This window comes from Micromys minutus, assembly GCF_963924665.1.
Source record: "Micromys minutus genome assembly, chromosome: 33".
Lineage (NCBI taxonomy): Eukaryota > Metazoa > Chordata > Mammalia > Rodentia > Muridae > Micromys > Micromys minutus.
In genome coordinates, this window is record NC_137968.1 from 1,308,495 (window position 1) to 1,332,975 (window position 24,481).

Below are 24,481 nucleotides of genomic sequence, written 5' to 3' on the forward strand. Positions count from 1 at the left end.
GGCTATATTCTTAGCTCTTGAATTATTAATGGTTTAAGGTCCAGGTGTACCACATTTTGAGAGGGTGCTATATACTTATTTTTTTTTTTTTCTAAGAAGGAGTGAGCTTTTTTTTTTTCTTTTTTTAAGAATAACACACAGGAGGCAGGTGGATCTTTGTGAGTTTTAGGCTAGCCAGAGCTGCATAGTAAGAACTTGTTTCTCTAATAAAAAAAAAAAAAATTAAGAGAAAATTCTGTGTACTTGTGGTGGTTTGGTATGTGTGTTACGTATCTATGCATGTGTGCATGCATGTGTGTATGTATATATGTATGTTGTGTGTGTATGGATGTATGCGTGTGTATACACATATACATATATACATATACATACATATATACATATATACATATACACATACACACACACATATACATACATACATACATACATACATACATACATACATATATATATATATATATATATATATATATATATATATATATGGGTCAGAGGACAAATCAGGAGTCAGTTTTTTCCTGACAGGGATCAAATCATTTCATCGAATCTTGATGCAAGTACCCGTTCTACCTGCTGAGCCACTTGCCAACCCCAACCATTGATTGTTACCTGAATTACTCCTCAAAGTTCGGGGGCCCATGGAGGCTGCAGTTCCTGGACTGACCCTGGGATACAGAGGCCTCGGGGTTCAAGGTCTGGTGAATGTAATTGTAAAAAAAAGCAGTAGGAGTGTTGGGGGAGAGAGGCTGAGTTAAACCAAGAGGGGAGAGCAGAAATGCACTAAGCTGTCAGAAACAGGGCAGGCATGGTTGTCAGGACTGGGGAGGGCCGGAAGCTGGGTGGAGCAGGCGACAGCATGGTGACCTGACTTGACATTGTGGAGGAACATGTGGCAGCTAAGACCTTATCACCTTCCCAGCCGTCATTTCTGGCGGTGACAAGATACCTCCTCACCCAGGCTGCAAGTGGGGTTAGCTTGCTTCTCTCCCTTGCCTTCATCTTTGTGTCGATTCTGGCTCTGGTGCACACCCTACCTCTGCCACACCCTCAGACCCCTGCAGGTAACACGGTGTGACAGCTGCTGAAACCTAATCTTCCTGAGCATCCAGAGGGGGCTCACATTTGTGACCATGTCCTGGCCTTCAGGGTTCTCCACCATCTTCCACCCTCAGCCTCTCACCCTGGTGTCAGGAATTATGGTTAGGTTACTAAGGTAACTGCATCCCCATCCCGTCTCTCCAGCTTGCCCCCCCCCCCCACACCGTGCTCCTCCCCCAGTACCTACATTCTTCTTAGCATCACTTTTGAGACTGTGGCCCTGACCATGGTCCACACGCATTAACCGAAATGGTTGATGTTTCTGCAGGCTAAATCGTAAAACCAGAGTAACTGGAGGAGGAAGTGTGGTGTCTGGAAGATACTGTTAAGCTCTGCAAAATGACAGATGTTGCAGGGTTATTTCAGCCCCTTCAAATACGGATGTAACCGCAGGTTTTTCTTTAAAGCTGCTGTACCCTTGAGCTTTGACATCAAGAGACATTTTGGAGGCATTAGCCTACTTTTGGTCTGACTATATATCTGTTTGTCTGTCTGTCTCTCTCTCTCAATATCTATCTATCTATCTATCTATCTATCATCTATCTATCTATCATCTATCTATCTATCTATCATCTATCTATCTATCTATCTAGGATATCTATAGGCGGTTTCTCTGTGTAGCTCTGGCTGGTCTCCTCAGAGTTAGGATTAAAGGCATACACCACCATCATTCCTCCAGTACTCTTAAGATTCATTTATTTATTATAAGCACACTGTAGCTGTCTTCAAACACACCAGAAGAGGGCATCGGATCCCATGGTTGTGAGCCACCCTGTGGTTGCTGGGATTTGAACTCAGGACCTCTGGAAGAGCAGTCAGTGCTCTTAACCACTGAGCCAGCTCCCCAACCCCAATGCCTCATACTCTTAACTGGCTTGACCGGTCATTTCTAACTCTCTCATGCTCATGCTCGGAGAGCTTTTCTTTCGAGCCTCATAGTCTCACATTCCTCGTCTTTCCATGGGCGTCATCAGCTTCCTTCAAATGAACTTTGTCGGCCAGACCGTCAGAGTGTCTTGTGAATTATCTTGGCTCTTTAGAGAAAACCAAGAAATGTTTCTATTAATAACCATGTCAGGAAACTGACTAGTTTATCAGTGTGTACGTAGCTCTGTGAGGGAGAATAGGCAGATCAGAGGAAACTCAGAAACTCGGGAGTTTCAGGCCACGCCACCCTGGCTACATAGTGAATTTCAAACCATCAAAGCTGCGTTGTGAGAGTCTAGATTAAAACAATTTTTTTTTTAAGTTAGTGCCGGGATGAAGGTCAAGTGACCAACATACACCAGACATGGTTGTCTTCCAGTAGTTTAAGAGCTTCTAGCACTCTGGAAGTGGGGGTAGTAAATTCAAGGCCAACCTGGGCTATGGAAGACCCTTTCTCAAGCCCCCACAGCCTTGATCTCATACTTGCATCTATTAAAATAATCATGCATGTGTATGTGTGCATTTAATATAATTGTGTATGTGTGTATTTAATCATGCATGCATGTGCATGTAAAGTAATCATGCATGTGTGTGTGTATTTAAAGTAATCATGCATGTGTGTGTGTGTGTGTGTGTGTGTGTATTTGTGAAATAATTTTCTTATCAGGCTGCATCTGACAGTTTGAAAAATAGAGAAGGGAAAATTAAACCTAAGTGATACAATAATTCTGAATTAATCTCTTGAGATGGTCATATTAAAAAAATTCTGCAGAGTGTGTTTACCAAATAGTCTGTCTCTGAATCTTTCCTGCAGTAAGTACTTCCACATAGTAGGATGTGCCTTTAGTTAATGTTAGTAAAAGGCTTTGAGAAGAGTAAAACCGCACACTCGAGTTTCCGAACTTGGGTGGGGTGTGGGCAGATGAGCCCAGATAATGAAGTCACACGTTTGAGCAGAGGACATGAAGTCGAGGCTTGTGATGGAGGCTCCCATGACAAATCTCTCTCCGGTCTAACTGTGATTTTGAGCAGTGTTTTTAACTTTTGAGTCTCAGTTTTCTCACAATGGGGATTATTTTGCATTGCTTTAATTAATTAGAGGATTTGTAGGGATTGGGAACGCACTTATTAAGGTGCTTGTTGGCACGTAGGAGCATTGTCCCTTTTAATCACAGTGTGTGGTACACTCCTGAGAAACAAGGAAGGGATTGGTAGAGGTGGGAGTTGTAGGCTATGATCATCTCCACGTGGGTGTGCTGTGGGTGGGTTGTGATAGTACTTTTCACAGCCTCCGGCATCGTGTGTGTTTGTGCACACGTGGGTGTGTGTGTGTGTGTGTGTGTGTGTGTACACTCGTGTAAGCACTAGGTTGTCTGGCTAGCACATTTCAGGGACCTGCCCATCCCCCATGTTTCATTTTGCTTTCTAGTACTGTGAAGATATAACCACACAACACTGCACTAAAAAATAATTGTGTGTTTACATGCACGTGTTTGTGTAAGTACACATATGAAGCTCAGAGTACAGCTTGGAAGAGCCGATTCTCCTTCCATGTGAGTTTTTGGGGATGGCATTTGCATTGATATTATCAGGTTTCGTATTGATATTATCAGGTTTGATGACGAGTGCCTTTACCCTTGTCGCCGATCCGCCCTTGCACTAAAAGGTTAAGTGGACCCTGGAGGTCTGACCTCCGGTCTTCCTGCTGGTCCAGCTGACGGGCAGCACCGTGGGTGGCCTGGGACTCTAGCCCGAGTGTCTTATGTCCCCTTTTCTGCCGCAGATCATCAACGCCGTGGTCCTGCTGATCCTTCTCAGTGCCCTGGCAGATCCTGACCAGTACCACTTTTCCGGCTCTGAACTAGGAGGGGAATTTGAGTTCATGGATGATGCCAGTAAGTACGTCCAATGACGGCGGGTGATATTTTGGGATTTCCTCGGGACGAGGAGTCTGACTGTCTGTCTTTTCTGTGAAATTACAAATATTGATTTGAGGGCCTATTTGAGCTGCTCTTTTAACTTTATTTTCTTTCTTTCCATCACTACAAATCAAATCAGCAAATGCTTATGTGCTACCCATGCCCTGGGTTCTTAATGAGTATCGGATGGTAAATTTTGCATATCTTTTTTTTTTTAAAGCATAAGTCTTACAATATACGTGTAGTCATATATAAAATCAGGTTTTCAAATATCATCAAATACTTTGTAACTATTGTTGATTTAAGTTAACCCATTAATGAGATCATTTTTTTCCATAGCATTAAACGATCTTTAAATATAATATCTGTACTTTTTTTCCCTCATTTTATTTTTATTAGATACATTTTGTTTATATTTCAAATGTTATCCCCTTTCCCAGTTTCCCCTCCATAACCCCCTATCCCCTACTCCCTCCCCTGCTTTTGTGAGGGTGCTCCCCCACTACCGTCCCTCCCGCCTTCCCACCCTGACATTCTCCTACATTGGGGCATTGGGGACCAAGGGCTTCTCCTATTGATGCCCAACAAGGCCATCCTCTGCTATATATGCAGAGTCCATGTGTACTCTTTGGATAGTGGTTTAGTCCTAGAAGCTCTGTGGTATTGTTCTTATAGGGTTGCAAACCCCTTCAGCTCCTTTAATCCTTTCTCTAACTCCTCCATTGGGGACCCTGTTTTCAGTTCAAAATGGTTGGCTGTGAGCATCTGCCTCTGTATTTGTCATGATCCGGCAAAGCCTCTTGGGACAGCGATATCAGGCTCCTGTCAGCATGTACTTATTGGAATCAGCAATATTGTCTGGGTTTGGTGGCTGTATATGGGCTGGATCTCCAGGTGGGGCAGTCTCTGGATGGCCTTTGCTTCTGTCTCTGCTTCAAACTTTGTCTCTGTATTTCCTCCTATGAATATATTTGTTTCCCCTTCTAAGAAGGACTGAAACATCTGCACATTGGTCTTTCTCCTTGACCTTCATGTGGTCTGTGAATTGCATCTTGGGTAATTCAAGGTTTTGGGCTAATATCCACTTATCAGTCAGTGCATACCATGGGTGTTCTTTTGTGACTGGGTTTCCTCACCCAGGATAATATTTTCCAGTTCTATCCATTTGCCTAAGAATTTCATGAAGTTGTTGTTTTTAATAGCTGAGTAGTACTCCATTGTGTAAATGTACCACATCTTCTTGGTTAGAATCACGCCAAGGTATTTTATGTTATTTGTGACCATTGTGAAGGGTGTCATTTCCCTAATTTCTTTCTCAGCCTGTTTATTCTTTGAATAGAGGAAGGGTACTGATTTGTTTGAGTTAGTTTTATATCCAGCCACTGCTGAAGTTGTTTATCAGCTGTAAAAGTTCTCTGGTGGAATTTTTGGGGCCACTTAAGTATAATATCATGTCATATAAAAATAGTGATGTTTTGACTTCTTCCTTTCCAATTTGTATCTCTTTGATCTCCTTTTGTTGTTTAATTGCTCTGGCTAGGACTTCAAGGAGAGAGAGAGAGAGAGAGAGAGAGAGAGAGAGAGAGAGAGAGAGAGAGAGAGAGAGAGAGAGAGGTCAGCCTTGTCTAGTCCCTGATTTTAGTGGGATTTCTTCTAATTTCTCTCCATTTAGTTTGATGTTGGCTACTGGTTTGCTGTATATTGCTTTTTTATGTTTAGATATGAGCCTTAAATTCCTGGTCTTTCCAAGACTTTTATCATGAAGGGGTGTTGAATTTTGTCTGATGCTCCCGGTCCCTCCTGCCTTTACTTCCCAGGTGCTCAGGTTTCTGTGCCAAGCTGGAATTTATATATTTAAAAACTATCACCTTCTAACAGACTTGAAGGCAGGGTTTCACGTGGCTTAGGCTGACCTGGAACTTCATCTGTAGGAAAATCTAACCCAGAACTCCCAATCCTTCTGTCTCTGGCCCCTGATGTTGGGATTATACACATATACTACCACACCCAGTTTTGCCCATAGACTTTGGCTTTTTGCATCAGAGAATGAAGAAATATCAGGAATGAATTTGAAAAGGATTACACATCTCTTTCAGGGTATTCTGTTAGCTCCAGGAGTTGCCTTCCTTCCAGGACAGCATTGTTGCTGGTTAGTTGTAATGGAGCCTTTAATGGCAATGGAATCAGGAGTGGCCATCCTCTGGGAAGGATGGCCAGCTCAGAGGTACAGGACTTGTCTACTCAGTCCTGCTGGGTCTTGGCTAAGAGACAGAGCCAATCACAACCATAAAGGGCAGGTTGGGCAAACTGATGATCAGCGCTGTAGAACATTATATGAATTTAAGAAAGTGTATCTTGGGGTTGGAGAGAGATACCTCAATGGTTAAGAGCACTGACTGCTCTTCCAGAGGAACTGAGTTCAAATCCCAGCAGCCACATGGTGGCTCACAACCATCTGTAATGAGATCTGACGCCCTCTTCTGGGGAAAGAAGGTGGAAACACGCTTAGGATGAAAAGTAGATTTTGCCTTGAAGCGTGCAGGCTCTGAAGACGGCCCTGAGTTTCTGCTGACTCCAGAGTCCCCTTGGCAAAGCAGAGGAAGTGATGGGATCCAACAGGGATGGGGTGTGAAAAGGCCTAGGACGAGGCCTGTAGTAACTGCTCAGTTAAACCCTCACTGGCTGGGTTTGTATTTGTAGATCCAGCCCTGGTGATAGAAGCAAAGAAATCAGTGTAAATAAGTGTAGAAAGGAGTCAGACAGGAGGTGTGGATTGAGTTATTTGTTTGCCCTGGGTGGGGGAGGGGAGTGGGAAAGGAGGGCAAAGTCCTAGAATAGAGTTCTAAAGGGCTCACAAGTCAGGAGGAGGACTGAGGACAGACAATAAAGCCGGTAATGGGGAAAGGGAACTGTGAGGTGCACAGATTAGGAATCAGGGTGGGGCTGGAGAGATGGCTCAGCAGGGAGTTCAATTCCCAGCACCCATGTGGTGGTTCACAACCCTTTGTAAAGGATTCTGATGCCCTCTTCTGGTGTGTCTGAAGACAGCTACAGTGTGTGTGTGAGAGTGTGTGTGGGTGTGTGTGAGTGTGTGTGTGTGTGTGTGAGTGTGTGTGTGAGTGAGTGTGTGTGTGTGTGTGTGAGTGTGTGTGTGTGTGTGTGTGTATAAAGTAAATCTTTACAAAGTGGGAGGCTGAAGCAGCAGGACCAGAAATTTTAGCTACTCTTGAGCTACCTGAGAAGTACAAGGCCACCCCTGAGCTGTGGAGGAGCACACCTCCAAACCCACAGACATACAAAGAAACAGTAAACAAGTAGTCGGGGTTATGGTGTCTTAAAAACCAAGACCCTATCAGATGTGAATGGAATCTCTTTACAGCTCCTAATTGTTCTGTTTTGAGATTGTTTCACCGTGTAGCTCTGGCTGGGCTTGGAGCGAGCTCACAGAGATCTCCTTGCCTCTTTCTACCTCTGGAGAAACGCGTCCACGCCCAGCCTGACAGTGTCTGATTGACCTAGAAAGATGTTTTCTTTCACTGTTTCCAGGCATAGGAGTGTCTTTCTGAGGTAACTGGGGAATTTTAAATGGCATCACTGTGGTCCTCTCCGATGCTTGGGCCAAGCTGGGCAAACACTGTCTGCAAGAGAGGCTTGCTGGTACTTCAGACAGAAACAGTATTTATCTTGTAAAGCCCTGAGTATTGATTGCACCGTGCATGTGTGTTTGTGTGTGTGTGTGTGTGTGTGTGTGTGTGTGAGTGTGTGTGTGTGAGTGTGTGTGTGTGAGTGTGTGTGAGTGAGTGTGTGTGAGTGTGTGTGTGAGTAAGTGTGTGTGAGTGTGTGTGTGAGTGTGTGTGTATGTGTGTGTGAGTGTGTGTGAGTGTGTGTGTGTGTGTATGTGTGTGTGAGTGTGTGTGAGTGTGTGTGTGTGAGTGTGTGTGTGTGTGTGTGAGGTTTTGCACATGTTCCACACCACGCATTTGAAAAGACTGAATGAATGCTGTACCGTTGCTATTAAGAATGATTTAAGCAGGGTGAACCTGGTGCACACGCCTTTAATCCTGGCACTTGTGAGGCAGAGGCAGGGAGATCTCTGAGTTCCAGGACAGCCAGGAGAAGCCCTGTCTCAAAGAGGGGGGGGGGGTTGGACACGAGTCGGGGCACAAGAGACAGGACAGGACTAAGTAGAGGAATGATTGAATGTGTGCCTACAGAGGTGCAGGAGAGTAGGTGTCTGAATCTTTAAAAACAACGTATTTTCTGTATGTCGATCAGTACGGTGCTCGGTGATGCTGTTCGGTATGTCGAAGCCGACTGTGAGGTGGAGCTACCTAATGGGGCTTGTTTGCAGACAGGAGGCTGAGAACAGAGTCACAGGAAGAATGCTTGCTGCTCTGCTTTCGGGCCTCAGTACTACAGAGGTGTGGGGCGGGACCATCGGCTTGTAGGTTAGACGTCATTGTGCCAGACAGGCCTTTAAGTATTTAGCCCAGGCATAGATAGGATTAAAAAGTCCTTGAGATTTAGTTCAGGCGGCAGGTTAACAGGGCTATTTGGGAAGGCGAAAGGGCCAGTTTAAAAACACCCCTTTAAAGGACTTCTTGCTATGGAGAATCTGATTGTTTCTCAGCAATATTCGTGGTATTCCCCATATCTGACTCCATTTTTAGAGGATTTGATGCCCTCTTCTGGCCTCTGTGGGTATATGCAGCCTTTTTAACATAGCACATATATACAGGCAGGCAAAACACCTATAAACACAAACTTTGTTGTTGTTGTGTTTTGTTATGTTTTGTATAGCTTTGGCTGTCCTGGAATCCTTATTGTGTAGACCAGGCTGGCCTCATACTCAGAGATCCTCCTGCCTCTGCTTCTTGAGTGCTGGGGTCAAAGGTGTCTGCCACCTCATTTCGTGTTTTTTTAACTTTAAGATTTATTTATTGATGTATGAGTGTCCCATCTGCACATACACCTGCACGAAAGAGGAGGGCATCAGATCACAATACAGATGGTTGTGAGCCACCATGTGGTTGCTGGGGACTAAACTCAGGACCTGTGGATGAGCAGACACAATCTACCCCCTGAGCCATCCCTTTTTAAAGACTCCTTTGTGTGTATGCACACATAGACAGAATACATATGGCTGGGAGCGTGTGCGTTTGCGTGTGCGTTTGCGTGTGCGTGTGTGTGTGTGTGTGTGTATGTAGATCAAACCTTGTCCATGCTAGGAGAACACCCTCACCACGCTGTAACACAGCCCGTGTCGCTGTCTGCCGGCAGCTATCTGACCGAGGATTTTACCCCGACGGACGGAGCGTGGATTTAGTTCTTTGCTATGTAGTGCTTTGTCCCAGGAGATCTGGTAGATCAAAATAGGAGATAATGAAATACTAATCTGTATATTTTTACTTTATAGAATAATTTCCAATAGAAAGTTTTTTGGGGGAAAGTTTTTTTAAAATACCTGTTTTAAAAAAAAAAAAGAACTTGAGGGGGCTGGAGAGGTGGCTCAGTGGTTAAAGATGCTGACAGCTCTTCCAGAGCAGTACCCGTAACCAGTAACCAGCACCGATGCCCTTAACAGTCACGCAGCCCCTTAGGGTTTCGGGAGAGCATCACCCGGTACTTCTTAGCTCTGGTTGGTGTAAAAAAATTTTCACCTGCAATTGGTTTTTAAGCAAAACGAAGAGAAACTCGGTGTGTTTGGTAGTGGATCTAATGGTTTCTCCCCGACTTCTGTTTTTGACCTTTTTTTTTTTTTTTTTTTTTTTGCTAGACATGTGCATTGCTATAGCAGTCTCTGTCCTCATGATCCTGATATGTGGTATGGCCACTTACGGCGCCTACAAGGTGAGTGGCTGTGGAGGGGACGGCCGGGCCCTTCAGGCTTCCGCCAGAGTGGTGGCTTTCAGTCTTCTTTTTTTTTTAGGGAGGTTTATTTATTTATTATATACAGAGTGTTCCGAATATAGATCTGCATGTCAGAAGAGGGCACCAGATCTCATTATATACAGATGGTTGTGAGCCACCATGCGGTTGCTGGGAATTGAACTCGGGGGCCTCTGGAAGAGCAGTCTGTGCTCTCAGCCTCTGAACCATCTCTCCAGCCCAATAACTTCATTTTTGTTGCTGTGTCACATCTATAATTTTGTTACTGTTATGAATTGTAATGTAAGCCCCTGCGTTTTTCAACGCTCTCTGGCAGCCCCTGTGAAGCAGGCGTTCCACTTCCAAAGGGGTTGCGACCCACAGGTTGAGAACCACAGCCGTAGTGTAACCTGAGGTTACGTTTGCTGAGTGTGGAGTTGTTCGTAGTTTCCTGCAAGTCTTCGGGAATCTCTCACTAACCCATGGTGGTACTAGAGAAACTGGTAAAACTGACATTATTGTGAACACTCGGTATTTTGTGTTTCTTTTTTCAAAGAGTTACTTGTTTTATGTATATGAGTGCTCTATCTGCGTGTGTGCCCGCACACCAGAAGAGGGCATCAGATCCCATTACAGACGGTTGTGAGCCGCTGTGTGGCTGTTGGAGATTGAACTCGGGACCTCTGGAAGATCAGACTGCTGGGACATTTCTCCCCCCACCCAGTATTTCTGTTTCTTGACCACGTCAGCTTGGCACACCAGTTTGCCATCACCACCCGGTTAATGACTGCCAGTTTCCACAGGTCCCTTCACCGATGAACCCCGTGTCTTGTTATACCCAACACACTAGCATTCTGTTCTCTCGCTTTTAGCAACACGCGGCCTGGATCATCCCGTTCTTCTGTTACCAGATCTTTGATTTCGCCCTGAATACGTTGGTTGCCATCACCGTGCTTGTGTATCCAAACTCCATTCAGGAATACATACGGCAACTGGTAGGTGACGCCCCTCCCCCACTGCCTCTCGTCCCCCCCCCCGGGGGGGGCACTGGTTGAACAAAGGACAGAGCATTATCGAGGGTCACACACTTTAAGCAGGTCTTAAACTTGCAGCTGAGTGTCTGGTAAGATGGTTGAGTTTGGGTTTTTTTTTTTTTTTCCTGGAAGTTGGGAGTTCTGATTTACCACGGTGCTTCTGGGACGTTGTAACTGTCACAGGACCTGCAGGGATGAGACAGAGCAGAAACAGCATTCCCTGTGTCTGCGAGAAGGTTGATACGTTTTGCTTAGGTGTCAGCAATGGATGGTATCTTTCCTCTGTTGCCCCGCGGGGCACAGGGAACTACTGTTCTTTCCAGACTAGTTCCCTGGAGACCCCTTTCTTCCTGATCCCTGTTAGGTCCTTTATGGACATCTGCAGATAAGGAGCTTCTAACAGCACCAGATGGAGTAATCATGGGCCCTTGCTCTTTTTAACCTTGGATTTTTAAATTTATGAATGTGTCTGAAAATGTGATTTCCTTAAAATTGTTTAAATGGCAAAACGTTCACTGTTTTGGGGAGAGGGATTATTTTTTTGTTTTGTTTTGTTTTTGTTGTTCTGTTTCTTGAGATGAGGTTTCTCTGTGTATCCCTGACTGACCTGGAACTCATTTCGTAGTCCAGGCTGGCCTTGAACTCAGAGATCCGCCTGCTTCTTCGTCCCAGGTGCTGGGGTTAAAGGTGTGAGCCACCACTGCCCTGTAAATTGTTCACTCTCGAAGGTTTCCTTTATATAATTTTATTTTTTTAATTGTGGTATCAGGGATTAAACCCAGGGCGTGCCACACGCAAGATAAACACTTTCCTGATACTGAGCTGTATCCTTACTTTGGAATTGCATTTGAGACTGGGTCTTGCTGAGTTATCCATCCTGACCTCCTCCTCCCTCAGCCCTTGGGTTGCAGGTGGTGCCAATGTGCTCATTTCTTGCAGCCTCTGCAGCAGTCTTCGACCTCAGGGCCCGAGAGCCGAGGCTACGGGATGCCTGTGGCATTGGGCACTGGACGGTCCAGTGGAAAGGATGGCTGAGGGGGCAGGGAGGAGGGAGTGAGGAGAGAAGCTTGTAGTCTTGCCGAGAGTCCCGCTTCGACCTGTACCACCACAGAAGGCCCCCAAGGTTTCGCTCCTTAGAAACGTCTACGTTGTTGTTCTTTTTATTACTGTTTGAAGAGCCAGGACTATGCTTTGTCGGGCAGTAGTGTCTTTAAAACGTCCCGTGTGCCAGTTTTGAGAGTTGCCTCTTGGGAGATAGAACATGAAGGGAGGGGTCTGATCTGTGATGGGCAGGCAGGTAGAGAATTTGCCTCTGTGCTGAGGCTTCCGTTAGCACCATGATGATCGGCTGGCTGGGCCCCTCAAATCATGCTGCAAGAGAGGAAGAAACTCAGGCCCACAAACTTGTCATGTACAGAGGCTTCAGTTGGTCTTACCGTGTCTGCTACCCTCCACTTAGTCACTTTGGGACCATCACATGGTATAACGTCAGTATTGTTGGAGCTGACAAAAATTATAATACTATTTGAAAAAAAAAAGCACCCAACTTTCACATTTATTTGTAATGACGGACCAAATACCAGAAGTGAGATATTTCAGGAAGCCAGGTGAGGTGACTGAAGTTCAAAGTCAGGGGTTGAATGTCATCTTGATCTGCATAGTGAATTTGAGGCCAACCTGGGTTACATGTGACCCTGCCTTGACTTTCCAATCCCTCTCCACAAACATTCTGTGATATTCAATAGTCATTCCCAGCTGGGCACAGTGGTGCATGCCTGTAACCCCAGCACCTAGGAGGCTGAGGAAAAGTCCACAGTCGGCCCGAGCTACTTAGTTTTCACAAAACAAACAAGCCCCAGGTCAGTTTGAGCTGTCGTAATTATCAGCAATACCTAGAGACGTCACTGAAGGGACTGTTTCCAGTCCCTCGATGGCTGCTGCTGACAAATCGAAATGTCGTGGGTTAGAAAGTCATCTGAGAAGGCTGCGGGCGAGCCCAAGCTGGAGTCTGCAAAGCCCGGTCAAAGTAATTTATCATCCTTATTTACAGAACAAACATGTAAGAGTTTGCTATCTAGAAAGATGTGCCATTAGCAAATATTCACTTCAGGGCTTCTCCTTGTCCTGCACTAAGCCTTTAGCATATCCAGAACCTGACGAAAATAAGAAAACACTACCACGTCAGACCCAGGAGTGTGCAAAGCACCGCTGTGCTGCTGAGCCCCAGGGGCATTGGAGAGTGGAGCAGTGCCACACACGTGATTGTGTCTGAGTTGGGACAGCGCTGTGTCTCACACCAGCCTCCGGTGTGCCTCTGCATTCTTCTTGGAGGATGAATGAGGTTTGCTAATGAGGCCCCCTTTCTCTTCCAGCCCCCCAACTTTCCCTACAGAGATGACATAATGTCAGTGAATCCCACCTGTTTGGTCCTTAGTATCCTCCTGTTCATTGGCATCATTTTGACATTTAAGGTAAGCATAAACGTAAGCATTCTCTTTAAGGGCGAAATGTTAAACGTATTCCTGAGTCTAAGCACATGAACAGACACGGGTGTGGGTATTTGTGCATACACCTGTATCCCCCCACACATAAGTAAATGTTATTAAAATAAGTGTAAGTCGGTGTTTTTAGTGCATTTATAGGTGTGTGCGCTGTGGCTCTAGGCCTGTGCATACTGTAATTTTTTATTTCTGTGTAGCCCTGGCTGCTCTGGAACCGGATCTGTGTAGATCTGCCTCCCAAGTGCTGTCACTTGAAGGTGTGTGCTGCCTTCCAGTCTAGAGCATTTTTTTACCACATCAGGCAACTTGATTGAAACTTGGGGCTATATACTATTTGACATCAGTGTGTGAGTTTTCCATTTTCATTTTCTCTTGAACCCTTTATTTTTGTCAAAGAATTTTAAAATTAGGGAGGGATTTTGAAATAACTGTTCTAATTCAGTTAGAGATGGCTGGAGCAAAAGCACAGAGGGTCCCTGCTCCAACGTCTCGCGGGTGGCCTCTAGCACATTGTTCTTCTGGGTGTTAATCTTAAGTATCCTCAGATGCTCCGTTTTGACAATGGTTTAATACAATCAGATAATCCTGTAGAGTAAAAACTGGAAAAGTACTTGCCTGTAATTCTAGGCGTATGCTTTGGCTACTTTACTAGGTTCTTATATCTGCCAGCCCCACCCCCAAAACCGGATAGGAGAGATTAGAGGGGAAAGGGGATTGACCTTCAGACCACCCACCAATTGCGGTTCAGTCTTAGAATATTTCCAGCCAGCAAACAGAATCCCAGCACTAGCAAAAGCAACAAATGCAGTGGCAAGAACCAGTAGCGGCTGGGAGATCCGCTGCCGCCCTGGAGTTTAAACCCTGTCCTCTCAAGAGTCCCCGGAGTTCCAAGTAAACTGTTTGTGACAGGCCAAAATCACATCCCTCCTTATAGCACCAGACAAATCACAGGGGCTGTGGGCGATCTGAAACAGCCCCATATCCCACGCCTGGGATGGAAACCAAACATAGTCACATAACGGAACTGGATTATTTAAGAAACCGAAGCTCTTACTACATGTAATACTGGAGAGCAGGCAGCTAAGCAGGAGGAACTCGAAGGCAGCCTGGGTGGCACGTCAAGTTCGGCTCACCTCTTGCCAAAGCGTACATGCTACGGTGGTAAATGGTTTAGCAAAGTTGACTGGCTTATATTTCCTTTTAACCACCCACTGTGGTGCGTCCCATCCTTAACCCCCACCACCACCCAGCATCAGTACGTCCTGTGCGGGACATGATAGAACACGGCTGTGGCAGTTTTACCCCTTGTAAATGCATCGAGTTCAGTAACATTAACATGTATGTGATAAATAAAACCTTCATAATATGGTTTCATGTTGTTCTGAGTTTCCTTTCAGTTTTGAAGATTAATAACCCGATGACTGTTGCTTGCAGGGATACTTGATTAGCTGTGTTTGGAGCTGCTACAGGTACATCAACGGCAGGAACTCCTCTGATGTTCTGGTTTATGTCACCAGCAACGATACCACAGTAAGTGTGTTGTCTCCGAACATGGGGCCTCCCCACTCTACTGTGTGACATGTTTTAGTGTTTGGTGCTACTTCCTGCTGCTTCTGAGATGTGTTTGTGTGTGTGTGTGTGTGTGTGTGTGTGTGTGTGTGAGAGAGAGAGAGAGAGAGAGAGAGAGAGAGAGAGAGAGAGAGGAGAGAGAGGATTTCTCTCTGTAGACGAGGCTGGCCTCGAACTCACTGAGATCTTTCTGCCTTTGCCTCTGTGTGTTGGGATTACCAAAGACATTTGTCATCTGTGTGCACTGCATAGCATACAGGTTGTAGGTTTTTTTTGTTGGTGTGACAGATACCTGAAAGAAATTACTTAGAAGGGGGTGAAGGGAGGCTGGAGAGATGGCTCAGTGGTTAAGAGCACTGACTGCTCTTTCAGAGGCCCTGAATTCAGTTCCCTGCAACCACATGGTGGCTCACAACCACCTGTAATGGAATCTGATGTCCTCTTCTGTATGTGTCTGAAGACAGCTACAGAGGATTCATAGAAAATAAAATTTTAAGTCTTTTTTTTAAAAAGGAGAGGGGGATTTTGGTTTTCTTTTAGACATTTCTGTAGTGTCATAGGACTTGTTCTGTTACCTCAGGCTTGTGGTAAGATTTGAGGAATACCATTGCTGTAGGCCCTGTGGAAGAAGAGGTTGCTCACACCAGGGCAGCCAAGAAGCAGAGAGGACGATGGAGACGCTCCTGGAGGACAACCACTTCCCTCTCAGCAAGCCCCACGAATGCCATCAGATTAGGAACTCATCAGTCAGTTAACCCATTGATGAGATCAGAGCCCAGTTACCCAGTTGCTTCAGTGACTGGATCCACACTGGCTGGGGACCGAGTGAGTCTTGGCAGTGAGCGGAGTTCCAGGGCATTTCACATCCAAACCATGACATAAGTAATAATTGGAACATGGAACACAGCCTGGAGAGAGAGATGGCTCCGCAGTGGCTGCTCTTTCAGACCCAGGCTCCTTTCCTAGCACCGCATGGTGCCTCACAACCACCTGTAATTATGATTCCGGTTGACCTGACTCTGCCTCTTCATAGGTACCGGCCACACACATGACACGGACGTGCATGCAGCCAAAACACTAGCATGTAAATACAATAGATATAAACTATACACACAACAAACCAGTGAGGAGCTAGGGGGCTATCCCACGTAAAACTACAAAACGACATGTATTTTGATAAGTTGTGTAAACTTGTTCTGTACCCATGCTGTACCCTGAGAAAGGGAAAACAGACGCGTTCCCTAAACACGGTTCATAGGACTAATGCTCGGCCAGACCGGCCTTGGCCAGTTGGAGCCTCAGCAATAGCTCTCGGGTGTTCTTTCTCTCTAGTATACCCCAGGCCTGTGTATTTTCTATACCACCCTTGTGGTGTGCCATTTCTCCAAAGAAATTCTTGTTGGCGGAAACCGAATCTGGAGACCCTAATATAGTGGTCCCCGTGGATAGGAGCACTTTAAGATTGTTTGGCAAAAACTAGGGGGCTTAATGTTGGCATTCTAATGTCAGAACCAAAATGTGCCGATGCCTGCCTTAGGCCATGTAGGAGGTGGGGGGTGATCTAGTTTTTCCTAGCGTGTGACCACGTCCGTTTCTCCTTTGCCATGTCAGGATTGGGCATCCACACAGACACAATAACATGGCTTTCGCTTCCTATTAGTCTTGGACCAGATGGCTCTTCTCCCAGGCTAAATACATTCACGTTGACCTTTGTGGGTAGATTCTGGAGTTCTTGTTTTCTGAGAGTGTGCACGCGTATGCTGTGATCCGGATTCCTGCTTTCCTAAGCTCTGCACACAGAGAAGACAGGAAGGAGTCATTACGTACTGTACATCATTCCCAGACCACGTTTAACCTTGCTTACGTTTCTAACCGCCTGGGGCTGGGGTGTGTGTGTGTGTGTGTGTGTGTGTGTGTGTGTGTGTCCCAAACATAATGCCTTGGAGCCTGAGAAGAATAAATACCCGACTCTTAAGAGTTTAAAATATCCCAAGGTGCCCCCTTTGCGCCTCTGCACCCGCCTGGCCCCAGCACTGTTGGTGCCTGAGGGAGATGCACCCTCCCTTAGAGCCCCTGTTGGAGAAGTCATGTGGTGGACACATTATATAATGTCACATTGGCCTCCCAATGCCATGAACATGTGCTTGCTGGAAGGAAAGCACATTAAAGTGATAAAAACATAGATTATGGATTTCTTTTCAATAGCAAACTGAAGTGTTTGACAGCTTAAACTGGGCAGCTTTGTTTCACCAGCACCACCAAAGACCTGGGTCCCAGCAGTATTTTGCCAGATGTAAAGTACTCAATCCCCGTGGGACCAGGGTTCTCGGACTCAGTAATATTCAGCCAGAACAGTGTCTGAAATTCTGATTCCAGATGAAAGCATTATCGTCTTAGATGTGAAAGGAAGGTTCTTAATGTTTTAAAAGGAAAGTGTGGATTGTTGTGCTAAGCCTTGTGGGTGCTAGTTCAGATTTCTTACGTAAGTTTATTGCTCTGACTTCTCAAAGTATTCTACTATATGAGGCTTTCTCTTTCGTCTGCTTTATAATAAGAAAGACTTCAGTTGATGGTTATACTAATAGTCATTGCCCAGTAGATTCTCTGCCATATTTACCGAGGGTCAGCTAAGGCTGACCTTGGGTCATAAAAATGCTCAGAAGAACTCAGCAGTTGGAGTGACATTTGTGGAGGTCTTGGTGACTTTCCCTGTATTATGTCTCAGTTCCTGCAGGGTTTCTCTCTTTCTCCTTCCTTCTTCATCCTGCCCTGTACCCCGGGGCTACTGTCTGATTTTCTTCACTTGGTATAAAGTAGATGGTTCTTTTCAGAGGCAGGTTCTTCACCAGGGACTGAGATGAGGTTCTTTGTGGTCAGATCGGCAGGGAGAAAGATCTTTTGTTGGTCTCGGTTCACTCATCCCCAAGGAACTAGACAGTCAGAGCCTAAAGCATTACCAAGTTTTCATCCTGTAGGTTTTGCAGAAAAATCATAACTAACCTGCCAGATAAGCGTGGGGAAGTCCTTGCTTCCAGGGCAATTGGAGGGCAAGCTTCAGATGTGTTTTCACCGGATTCAAGAGCCAGACAGGGTCTCTGTACTGTTTGGGTGATGGTGTCGCCATCTTTGTTTCAAAACTTCCACAGGGTTGACACGAGATGAAATTGTACGGTTCTTGGAACACAGCCCCACACTGTTGCACAAACCACAGCCGAAGCTCTTCCAGTAACATTTATCATTGATTAACTGATGAACTCGATTTCTTTTTCCGGATTTCATCTATTGTTTGTGTGGTATTGTTTGTGTGCACCGACAGGTTGACAGTGGGTGTCTTCCTCTGCCTTGCCACTCTAGGCAAGCACTCTACTGAGCTGGCTCCTTCTGGGAGTGGTGTGTGTGTATGTGTGTGTGTGTGTATGTGTGCATGTGTGTGTGTGTGTGTATGTGCATGTGTGTGTGTGTGTGTGTGTGTGAGAGAGAGAGAGAGAGAGAGAGAGAGAGAGAGAGAGAGAGAGCAACTGTAGAGAGCCTTCTCCTTCCTGTAAGTAGACAGTAGACAGGCCCCTCCATCTTCCCAGAAACTGTTCCCTTTCCCCCCTTCTTTCTCCCCACTGCAAGTGCACGCCCACCTCATGAGACCGAGCATTCTCTCTAATGTCCTGTTGCTGCCTCTGGCCTTCGGGGGAGGGGGCTTTTCTGGTCCGAACTGCCTTCCCCCTGTACTGGATCATCATTTCGTGTTTTGCCTGCTCTGCCTCCTAAGTAAGCCATACCCTCTTGAGCAGACGGCACAGTAAGTCACTGGGTTTGTGTTGCTGATGTGAGCACCCCCAGAGTGGCCGGTCCCTCTGTGGGGAGAGCCCTGAAGTTGCCTCCTGTCCCCTGAGTGATTTGTGAAATATTTAGGGCACTGGGACACCATTACTCCCCTGATGAGGAGACAGACACACAGCTAACAAGCAGCCCCACTGTTGCCTGCTGACTTGATTGCAGCTCGTCCTTCCTACTTGTCTCTCACCTGCTTGCCTGTGAGCCAAACCAGTCAGATTCACCATAGGAAGGAAGGGTCTTGTTGGCAGAGTCCCTGAGTTTAAGTAGGAGGTACAGACGTGGTTGTGTCAGGGTTCTCCTGACATGTCTGCTTCTTGGTCCCTCCCTGTGGATGGCCTGGGGAAACATCTGAGGAGGATGCTGACAGTAGGTGACATCTGCTGTGTTCCCCTTGCTCTCCACCCAGTCACACCTTCTTAATTGGGTCCTCAGCCCTCCAGGGCCACACTAATAACTTATCCAACCGTGGCTTCTGACTTGGCTGAGTCAAAACAATCCAGAGGAGCTTCCGCCTTAACCTGGCACCTTCATTTTCCCTCTGGGGAAACCTCAGAGGCAACTTAAAAAAAACGATTGAGGTGGTTTGCACCTACCGAGTCCCACCCCCAGGTGAACTGGAAGCCCCAGTCTTGGGTGAGGTTAAGGTTGCAGCCTATGGGAGTTACAAGTGGAAAAGAGAAACCCGTTAAGTTAGGGAGGGTGGGGGTGTCCTGAGTCGGGTGAGAGACACCGGAGTTTTCGGTGTCTGTTAATTTTTATCTTTCCATGCAGAGTGACTATAAACAGTCCTGGTTTATGCTTGAATGCCAGCGCAGATGTGTCCTGTCAGTCAGCACAGTCTTGTTAGCTCCTCTTAGGTTCATGCCAAGCACAGGGCTCTGCTTTTCAGGCCTCTCCTGTTTTACAGATGTAAACCCCGAGACTGCATAATGTACCTAAGGCCATGCAGATAACAATGTGACTCGTGACCACTCAGCATGGTAACCGTGAGTTGGGCACAGCGCTAACCATCACTTAAGGTCATCGCTGAGTGGTTTCTGTGGTCGGCTTAGTGCCCACACACCGGGAGAACCGTGTAGAAGTGTCAGAAAGGCAGAGGTGGCCGAAGTCATGCCCCCCGTTGCTTCTTTAAGGTTTCAGAGTCTCGCACTAAATGTGTCCACTTAGTGAGCTGCCAGTTATAGGAAGGGTTTAACTGTGTGCCTGTTCAGTTAAAGCCTGGCCTCAGAGTCGGGGTGGGTGCCTGCTTTAAAACACTGACCCTGGGCTCTCTCTCAGGTACTGCTCCCTCCGTACGATGATGCCACTGCTGTGACCAGCACCGCCAAGGAGCCACCACCACCCTACGTGTCTGCCTGAACCAGGTGTGGAGGGAGCCGAGAGCAACTGTTTGAGCCCCACAGCTGCGTGAATGATCCCGAGTTTTTTCTTTCTTACCTCCCTGATGAGCCCTTTGAGCTGTATGTTTTTAAAACACCATGTTGTACAATTTAGATGTTAAGTGGAAGCCTCTGTGTGACATATACCCTGTAGCCAAAGCACCGAGTAAGTCGCGGGGCTGTAGGATTGTTTTGGTAGGAGTTGAGTTCCCAGAGTCTTTCTCAAAACTATAGACGGCATTCCCCAGTTTTGTTTTTACCTGCCTGGCCCCAAAGCCAGGTTGGCAGCCATACTTCTCCTCTCTAGTCCCTCTGACTGTTTTGAAAGTATAAAACCAAAATTAGATAATACTTACTTAAACTGTATCCCTAATACAAACAGTACTAATTGCTCTAATTAGGTAGTTAGGAGCCCTTACATATGTGATATAAGAACTTCCCCCACTATCCCCAAATTCAGTGATGTTCCGAATTTGCTGGTCAAGGATTTTCTTTGGGCTAAATAAAGACTCTGAGGTGACGGCGAGGGCTGCCAGAGCTGTCTGTTGTCTTGGGCTGTAGCTGATGTGATATGTCTCCCTGTGTGAAGGGGGGCAGCTTGCTGGGCCCTTGAAAGACTCAGACTCCCTTTTCCTCTGGGTCTTGCCCCAGAAAATATCTTGCTTTGTCAAGCAGAACCACCCATGTATGTTTGGAAAAAATGGTGTTCATACTTTTTTTTTTTGGGCAAGGTACAACCTACTTTGAATTTCTAAGTATGTCTAGTCATTTATTAAAACGTCAAGCAGTCTTCAGAAAGATAAAGAGGCTTGTTCCCATGTGGAATGCTCTGGATTGTCTGAATTGCAAAAGATGTTTATGTTCATGTCTCTGACTGTGAACAGCTTCCATGCTTGTTCACATGCTGTACACGAACGCTTTGCAATTAAAGTTTGTCTGCATCCAAGAAAAAACCAACATGGCTCTGGTGACCGCCTGGTGACTCTCCCTGTCCTCGGGGCTAAACAGATACACATAACTCAGCCCATTTCACACAGATGTCCTAATACTTAAATGCTGATGAATTCTGTTGGACCAAGAATGATGGGCCAGCAGCACCCCGTGTCCTGGGTCACTTACCTGTCCCTGCACCACCTCACTCAGCGGTGGTGTGTGTGATCATGTGTTCTTGATACCCACCCCTGCCCATTTCCCCTCCCCCCTAAGAGATGGGTCCTTGCTTTATCTCCCTAATGTTGGGGTTCTAGGCATGTCCCACCACACTAGGTCACCAAGCACTTTCCTTTTTGTCTGTTTGCGGCAGGGTTCTCAGTGTCTGTCCTAGAACTTTGTGGACCAGGCTGGCATTGAACTCCGATCCACCTGCCTCCTGCTGTTGTCAACTTGATAGGATTTAAAATCACCTGGGCATGATGAGGAGGTTGAGAGCTTTGAGGTGGGAAGACCTGATTACAGTGGGGCAGGGCCATTCTCTGGGTGGCAAAGCCCGGACCCCATGAAAGTGGGGAACACGGGCACAATCTGCTTTCTCCCGAACAGTTTCCTCAGCTTCTTGCTTGCCTTGCCCTTGCCGCTTCTGCTGAGATGGCAGGGAACCCTGGTGTGTGAGCGAGAATTAAACCCTTCCTGACTTTGCTTTTGTGGGTAGTGACAGAAAAAGAACGTAAGATGTAGGGGAGTTCATTTGAAAGCTGGGCTGGCGGTGGTATTTCATCCTTGAATCAGCCTGAGCGAAGGTTTGGTTTGGTTTTCATTGGGACTCTGAATTAATCCTGAGAAATTCTGTCTCTTGTACCTGTGTCTGTAGGATCCTCACAAAGTCAGACACACAAAGCCTTCAGAGTATTAAAGGAGTTTATGATCCCCGTGGAGGACTCATAAGGAAACTACAGCTGTATGCTTATTCCCCTGCGAGGTTTTTGAGCTCTTTGCCTGATAATCTTTGCAAACAGCATGTAGTCAGATAGATAGTAGGTGTGCTTGCCTTTGGGGTGAAAGTGCACCTCTTGGCATGGAATATACATACATACCCCCACTGGTCCCCCATCTTCATAATCCAGGATGCTTTGGTCTTTTTTCATATTCACTCTCAAATCTTAATGAAATTCTCAGCTTCAAACTGGGCTCTTCATGGGTCTCAAACGGGACTGAGTTAGTAGCAGACGGTGTGAGGGAATTTTAGACCCCTGCTAGGCTACTGGGAAGGTAACCTTCTGTGATGGTCAGCTTCAGAAACTGAGCTTTTGTTTGAACCTGCTGCACAGACAGACTGTTAGGAGGGCAGCCAGGGAGAGACTTAAGGTCAAAGGGCAAAGAACCTTCTGTTCTTTCTCAAACACCTCGGTGCCTCCCCAGTCTTCATGCCTTAACTCCTCAGCAGCCCTCGGGACCAAACACCTAATGGTCACCCTTTGCCTCGCCCCACCCCTCAACTCGCACCCCACCCCTTTCCCCTCCCCTTTCCTTCCTTTCTTTTTCTTTCCAAGAAAATGCTCTTGTCACCAATATCCGTTAGTTGGACTGCTTGACCAAACCACATTCCATTTAATTTGCCCCTCCGCCCTTAGTCACAACAGTCCTTGGTAACATTCTTCGTGGGTCATCCTCGGACTGTTGATATCAAAGGAGCTGTCTCCACAGAGAGCTCACTGCATCTGAAATAGTCATCATGCGAAGGAAAAGAAAAATCCTGCTGTGCAGGACCAAGCTTCACGATAGCTAACGAGACTATAAAAACATTTATTACCTTCCATTTTTTTTAAAAAAACGATTTTTTTTTTTTTTTTTGCAGCCAGTGTGGAAGCTGACTTACATATTGAACTGCCGGGCTGCAGAGCCCTAAGCAGGCCCAGGCTTTGGGAGGGAGAAGATATCTTTGGCGAGGTCCCGAAAGATCAGCCCTTGCAGAAAGGACTGACAACATAGGTGAAGCCATTTCTGGGCTCCCTGCCTCCAGCCCTAACAACAACCAAAAACAGTGCCTGTGGATGTGTGAAATGGGTCTTGGCAGCTTATGGCTATGTGTTCTGAGAGGGAAGGAAAAGGGAGGGCTGTCTCCACACCCGTGGAATTGACTTAAAGCGTTTCTGCACAGTGGCCAAGTTCTCTGCTGAAGGGCTTGTGTATGGAATTCTGCCAGCCAGATCTGCACCCGCCTCCCCAGCCACCCTTGCTTGCCTTCCACCACCAGAGCACCAGGACAGCCGAGAGAAGCTGTCACTTAGCCACCAGAACAGGTTTCATCAAAGTGGAGCCTGAAGCCCTCTCAACCAATAGAGGACTCCACTCATTTGCTTTATCCTATACAGCACTTGATGCTTTGCCGGAAAGTCGTTAGTGGTACGGTTTTTTGTTTTAGCACAGGAACCCTTTAACACAGCAAAGACTGAACAGCTGCTACAAGGTTTACTTTGGCTCTTTCTTGATTTTAGGGGTTTCAGCAGTGTCACTTGGGCCTGTGGAAGGCAATCCCGGCCCGGCAGAGCTCTTACCTCACTGTGAGGATGTAAATGGGGAAGAGAAAGGCTAGAGTCACACGGCCCCTTGTCAAGGATTGCCAGCTACATTCCATGAGGGGCTAGTCTTTAACGATATCTTTTAAAAACGAAGTGTTTTGGGCATCAGGGGACATGCCTGGAGACATGGTTCAGAGGTTAAAAGCAGATCTGAGTTCAAATCCCGACACCCGTGTTAACCATGTTGCCTGTAACTCCAGCTCCAGGGCATACATCCTGCACCTCTGGGCTCCTCAGGCATCCAAATCAATGTGCACATACCTAAGTCAAGTCTTTAAAACATGCAAATGCTTGCTACAGTGCTTGGGTAGAGATCAGAGGACAAATTCAGGGAATCGATTCTTTTGAACATGGAGTTGGATTGTGTCATAAGTCTTGGTGGCAAGCGCCTCTATCTACGGAGCCATCTTGTTGGCTCTGGGTTTTTAATTAAACTAAATAAAAAAATAAAGCAAATAATTCATCTGTTTGGCTTCTCACCCTAAAAGTCACTTCCTTTAATCTCAAATGGCTGAGAGCACTTAAGGAAATGTTCAAAGTCCTTAGCCATGGGGGGGGAATGGAAATCCATTTTACACCTGTCAGAATGGCTAAGATGAAAACCACAAGTGACAGCTCATGTTGGGGATGTGGAGCGAGGAAACACTCCTCCATTGCTGGTGGGGGAGTGCAAACCTGTACAACCACCATGGAAATCAATATGGTGGGTTCTCAGGAAATTGGGCATCGATTTACCTCAAGACCCAGCTATAACTACGGAGAGGATGTTTGCTCAGCCATCTTCAAAGTGGCCTTAATCCCCCTCAGTATTTACGATGGGGGAAAGAGGGGACCCTC

The 24,481-nt window shown here is 46.3% G+C and overlaps 1 protein-coding gene across 1 annotated transcript in view; it reads left to right on the top strand.

Annotated features, from left to right (window-relative positions):
- The window catches only part of LAPTM4B (lysosomal protein transmembrane 4 beta), a 33,863-nt gene extending 12,803 nt beyond the window's left edge, over positions 1–21,060 (top strand). Inside the window, exons 2-7 of the mRNA XM_080909366.1 lie at positions 3,812–3,923; positions 9,724–9,797; positions 10,688–10,810; positions 13,222–13,320; positions 14,785–14,880; positions 20,029–21,060. Coding sequence (XP_080765492.1) covers positions 3,812–3,923; positions 9,724–9,797; positions 10,688–10,810; positions 13,222–13,320; positions 14,785–14,880; positions 20,029–20,109 — 585 coding nt within the window. The 3' untranslated portion in view covers positions 20,110–21,060. The remainder of the gene's footprint in view (positions 1–3,811; positions 3,924–9,723; positions 9,798–10,687; positions 10,811–13,221; positions 13,321–14,784; positions 14,881–20,028) is intronic.
- Positions 21,061–24,481: the final 3,421 nt, after the last annotated feature.